The sequence below is a fragment of the Asparagus officinalis genome, unplaced genomic scaffold, assembly GCF_001876935.1.
Source record: "Asparagus officinalis unplaced genomic scaffold, Aspof.V1 AsparagusV1_Un517, whole genome shotgun sequence".
Lineage (NCBI taxonomy): Eukaryota > Viridiplantae > Streptophyta > Magnoliopsida > Asparagales > Asparagaceae > Asparagus > Asparagus officinalis.
The window spans coordinates 1-6,173 of record NW_017972781.1 but is presented as its reverse complement, the minus strand read 5'-3'; the positions used below and the strand labels follow the sequence as shown (position 1 = coordinate 6,173).

At 35.4% G+C, this 6,173-nt stretch overlaps 1 protein-coding gene across 1 annotated transcript in view; it reads left to right on the top strand.

The window, feature by feature from the left end:
* The window catches only part of LOC109827891 (NAD(P)H:quinone oxidoreductase-like), a 12,804-nt gene extending 11,343 nt beyond the window's left edge, over window positions 1-1,461 (top strand). The window contains exon 4 of the mRNA XM_020394911.1: window positions 1,372-1,461. Coding sequence (XP_020250500.1) covers window positions 1,372-1,379 — 8 coding nt within the window. The 3' untranslated portion in view covers window positions 1,380-1,461. The remainder of the gene's footprint in view (window positions 1-1,371) is intronic.
* The last annotated feature ends 4,712 nt before the right edge of the window (window positions 1,462-6,173 follow it).

Genomic DNA, 6,173 nt, shown 5'->3' with positions numbered 1-6,173 from the left:
AAGGGTTAGAGCCTCCATCTTCTACCATGGGGCTTTTCCCTTTAGATGTAGCTTGGCTAGGCAGCAGAGGATGAGATGTTAAAATCTGGCGAGGATCCCGGTAAGACTGTTCCTGAGGCGAAGAGGGAGGGGCTCCTTCTTTCCGAACAAAGGCTTCAAACAGGTCTCGATCTCTTCCCTTTTCAGCTGGTAAAGGCTCCCCAGCCACTCTCAACTTAACCTTACCCTCCAAGATGTGGACTCCATTATCTGCCTCATACCTGAAGATAATTTCTTGGGGGATTTCAGAGGGATCCCTTACATGCAGCATGGCTTTACAGGCAAGTGCTTCTTTCTTCAGCAGAATGTCGTCTGAGAAGGCAATGACATCTCCTATGTCCACAAGAATACTCGAAATGAACTCAGAATCCCATAAGTGAATAGGTAGTCCGATTACTTCCACCCAAACATAGAAGAACTTAGGAAGCACTTTAAGGTCGCTAGCTTCTGACCATGGGGAGAAGGTGCCCCCAAATTTACCCAAATTGAAGAAGGGTTTAGAGCATGCATGGTCCAGAGTCTCCGCGTCTGGGAACTGGATGAAGTAAGAGTTATCCGAAGATTTCCTAATCACATGCTTCCAGTTCGCCACCTTTAGGTGAAGCTCCAAACCCTCCACCAGATCTGCGTATGAGGGCTTACCGGACCTTATCTGAAAATGAGCGTATCTCGAAAACTCCTCCAAACTGGAACTAACTGAGGGAGGGAGAGGGACTTTAGGAAGAAAAAGAGGAGGGGGGGGAGGAGGAGGTAACTGCGGAGGGAGGCTGAGCAAAGGGGGCTGTTTTATGTTAGGGCAACAAACGGAAGTATGCCCTACAAGGTTGCAGGCGAAGCATTTGAAGTCACCTAAAGAGCAATTTTTGGCCATGTGATCCGATCTACCACAGAGAAAACACCTAGGGTTCTTGAGGGGATGAAAGGTCTTAGAAAAAGAGGGGGGGGATCTCGGTCTCTTGGGCCTCCTCTTATAAGAAACTGTGGTCCAACCCTGATCGGGGAGAGGAAGAAGTCCTTTTGAAGATGACTGAGGAACAGAAGAGGGGAGATGGGTCTTGACTCCCTTCAGGATGTCAACAAAAGATGGCTTAGGGTTCTGGATCTGAGGATTTTGGGGAGGACGGGATGAAAAAGAGGGATTTTGGTGGGTATCGTTTGGGGAAGAGGACGAGAAAGGGGCTGAAGACGAAGGGGTTGGGTAGAGAGGTGAAATGATGATCTTACCACCTTTGATGGACACTACACGCCGTCTAGGAATTCTCGCCGCCGCCTGCTCCTTGTCCCGTCGCCTGGTCGCCCGCTCCATGAATTTTTTTTGCTTAAAGTGACTAGGCCCATGATCTTGATTATCAATTGTAATAAAGTTTTTGCTTCGATGTACATTGCATTGTTTTGTGAGTTATTGTGATTTTCTTATGTCAATGACATATCAGCAAGACTAAATGTGTATTCGTATTCAAAAGAAGTAAACCTTATAAATGATTGATTTGAGGTTGATTAAAGAGTTCGACGAAGCATCTGTTTCAACCAAATGCTCCTTATTTTTCTGGGGAAAATGAATGAAAAGTTGAGAGCTCAATTATTAAATTGAAGGGGTTTTTGCATATATAGCCCTCAAAGCTTTCTTATTTGTAAAAATACCATCCAAATCATGGTATTTGTAATTGCCCCCAATTCTCTCAAATCACTTTTTTCCGGCCCCTTTCACTTAATAACTTTTGTTTTTAAACTGAAAATTATTGCAAATATATTGGAAATTATTGGGAATATTGACATTTAGACGTTTAAAATGCAATATTCTTAAGTTAGAGGAGTAGAAAGGCCCAAATGCAATATTCTTAAGTTAGAGTAGTAGAAAGGCCCAACGTGCTGGTTTTGAGGGGCATTTTGCAAATATTGAAGATTCGAGGGAGTATATATAGACAAATCCCTAAATAGCATAAAGAGATAGGATATTGCTTAGGGGCTGTTTCTTTGCCTAAAAAAAGAGGGAAATCAAAGAGATGGAGAACTATTTCTAAGAAAAATTATTTTGGGGATGTTTGGTTGGCTAAAAAAAAGAAAGAAATCAAAGAATTGGAGATGAGATGATGTTAGTTGTCACATTATTATTGGATGATGTGAGTGATTTTTTGAGAAAACTTGTTTAGATGTTGTTTGTTTGGCAAGAAAAAAATAAGGAAATGAATTATAAGAAACTTATTTTCTGTAATAGGTTGTTTTCTTTTATTTGGTTCATTCTTAAAAATAAAAAAATAGATGAGATGAGATGAGTTGTCATTATATTATTGAATGATGTGATCCACACTTAAGGAAATCATTTTCGTAGAAGCATAAAAATTTATAAAATCGTTTATAATTTTTTTATATTCTATTGCTATACTTAACATTGCATATGAGGAATTCTACATATGGTCAACATCTTTTGGAATTAGTCTGGGCTTATATTTTTTTTTTCTTTTACAACATTGTATCCATCTTTTAATTCTTATTTCAGAAGCATTATGCATATTAGCAACTATTCTAACATTTTCTATCATGAGTTTAATTTCAAAAAATGTACTTTGAATAATTAAATTTAAAATATGACAGATACATATTGTTAGACCCTTAGAGGGGGTGATCAGGGTCTTATGTTAATCTAATCCGATTTTATACCAATTAAAATTTATTAATAAATTATTCTTGTAAGATAGATATATAATATATTATGAGCAAGAATATACAATATGAACAAAGAGATATATCCTAAATGGTGAAATATATGCAATGATATATAAATGACACAAGGATAAACAATCTAAACTAGATAGTGGGCAATATAAACAATGCAAACACACAATATGATCACGGAATTCGAACATTCCATCCTACGTCTCCGCTCCCCACTCCCGGGGAGAAATCCACTATCACAGCGGGTTTTCTATGCTTATCCGAAAAACGTTTATACCACATAATATCGATTTTCAATGCTCACCGATCAACGATCACAATCTCATAATGTAACTACACTCCACACTCTCTAAGTATTTGTCTCTAGTCTGTGCTCTTCCTCAAGTTCTCGGATACAACCTTTCCCTAGGTTCGTCAACCGACGCTACTCCTATTGGAAGCGACCTTGTCTCTCACCACATATTCCTCTCGGTGTACTAGTGTAATACAAAGTGAATCTCATAATAAGCATAATACAACAAATGATTATTCTCTAATATAGATGAGAACACAATGTAGACTCACTCTCAATTGTTATAACTCCCCACAACCTAAATTATACTAAGTATGAAAATACAATAAGCTCAATGGTTGTGTGTGTGTAAGCAATGAGAAAATCAATTATAAACTCACTGTAAATCCTAACTTGATAAAAATGATAAACAACAAATAATTAATATAAAGATAGTATTGAGTTTAGAAATTCTTCTCTGAAGAAACAAGATGGAGAGATAAATTAAGATGATGCTTAAACAATGTAGATGATCTCCTCCATTTATGGAAACTTCTTCACAAGCCAAACAAGCTTTAAACTAAACTTAAACACACTTAAACACCCTTAAACACCATTAGAAAACTTGTTTAAACTTTTCTTTTGTTAGTTTGAGTGTTGAAGACAGTAGGATATTTATAGGAAGAGAAGGTATCAGCCAAAACCCAGAGAAATCCAACAAAAATCTCACAAAAACTAAGAAACAAATTCTGTACAAAACTAGCCGTTTAACAGGCTGTCAGTCAACTAACGAGCGGTGCCAGTCGACTGATAAACTGAATATCGTATTCAAATATGAGCTTATCAGTCAACCGATAGATATTTTCAGTCGACTGAAAAACTTTAGTCAACTGGTCAGTTGACAGAAACAGAACAGAGACTAAAATGAAGATATCAGGCACTTTCTTTAGTCGATTCATCGGTCAACTGACTTCACCAGTCGACTGACTTCACCAGTCGACTGACTTCACCAGTCGACTGATAATAGGTTATCAGCCTGAAATGGTTTTGAAAGTGAGTTTCAATTCTCTGTTAAAATAGTAAATAAATTTCAAAAAATATAAAACTTTGAGAAATGATTGTAGACATGATAATGAACATGCTACAAAAACTGGTTTTCAAAAAGCTATTCCCGTTTATAAAATATCATCATTTTGCAAATAAGTCCAAAACATAAAAATGTAAATACATGAATTTTGACATTTTGGCTAAACCATGTTTTGAAGGTTTACAAAATGATTTTATAGACTTAATAAAATATGTATATGATTATAGTTAAGTCCAAAAAGCGAGAATGTAATATTTTCACAAAATTGCATATTCTATGTAATATATTCTTAAACACAATAGAATATGAAACAAATGAAAATATAAAAAACTTTGTTTGTTGTTTCATATCTATGTAGCTAAATCAAAACATAATAATAAATATGAAATATGTAATTTTATATTTGTAAACATGAAAACCAAAACTTGTGTTGTATATATATAACTACATATATATACAAAGAAACTAATAAAATGTGTATGTATAAATGATTGAGCTTAAAGTACTTAACACACATAATATAAACACCTAAACTAAATTACCTAAGCTTGATCTTGACCTTCAATAAGCTCTATCTTGGTACACTTACGGATGAAGCTTGAACTTGGATCTTCAACTTGAATTACAAGGCTTCAACTACTAGTCCGCCAACCTCCTTTGGATATGATCATGAATACTTGATTTCATCCATCCTCCAACATGTTATTTGTCTACAATAAATAAATAAACACAAATACTGGACAAACAACATTAGTGGTAAATTATTTGTTAAACATCATCAAAACAAAGAGACCAACACATATAACATGAAAAAGTTCACCATGACATGGCAATGACAGAGTTGTTTTGATAAAATCAACAACTACATTGTTATTACTTGCATTATCTTGTGAAAGAAAAAATATTCTTTGATCAATTTCTAGTTTCATAAGTTCTTCAATTATTAAATTTGTAATATCAATACCAGTATGTGACTCTTTAATTGTAATAAAAAATAACTCTTTTAAATATTTGCTAATTTTCATCAATCCAGTGTGCTGTGATACATAAATAACCAGTTTGCACTCTAGATGTCCAAAATACATAAATAACCAGTTTGCACTCTAGATGTCCAAATATCAGAAGTTAAAGAAAATTTACAGTTTAAATTTTTTAGATGTCCAAATATCAGAAGTTAAAGAAAATTTACAGTTTAAATTTTTAAAATAAGAAATTATTTTCCTTGTTCCTCCTGATAATATTTTAAAATATCACGTTGACAGGTTTGATGAGAAAATTTTATAAATACGGGATAAAAACCATCTCTAAACAAATCTTCAAATTCATCATATTCTATTAATTTAAAAGGAAGGTTTTTAAGAACGATAAACATGATTATGCATTTCCTAGCTCAGACAGCGTCATAATTACAACTAACGAGACTATCAGAAGAAGAGGATTAGAAAATCATAGATTGTCGGATATCACCTTGAGGATTCTGGCCTTTGTTGTGTTTTTCTATATGGTGTTTGAGATTATTAGTGCCGCTCTTATGAGGAGCTTGGAAAGTCTGGCCGCACAATGCACGTTTAGCCTTCTGAGTGATGATCCTACCGTGTTTATCTTTGTTAACGTCTATCTTCTCAAAAAAATTTCACACAAAAGATCTCGGCCTTTTTGGAGCTCTTGGTACAGATTCGTCGCCACCAACTTCAGGATTAACACCGGTAGGAGGACTCATTTCTGGATCGGTAGGAGATAGATTTTGCTCTTCATACTCAGATCTAGAAGCCATTTGATATAAGTATTAAAAAATATAAGAGATTATAAGAGAGTATAAGAGAGTATAAGATTGTATAAGAGAGTATTAGAGAGAAGTATATGAGTTTTGGTGTAAGGAGAAGAAGTAAAAACCCCCCTCTATTTATAGAGGCAACCTCCTAAGAAAATGACAAAAAAACCTTATATTCTAGCCGTTTTTATCGTTTTTAGGGGCAAAATAGTCAAAACGCACGTTTCGACAGTTATGATCGGGCCGGGCAGCCCGACCCGGCTTGGCCCGGTCAATGCTGCCCAACGGTCACCAGAAGAGGTGACCGTTGGTGCCGGCCCGACCTGGTATTT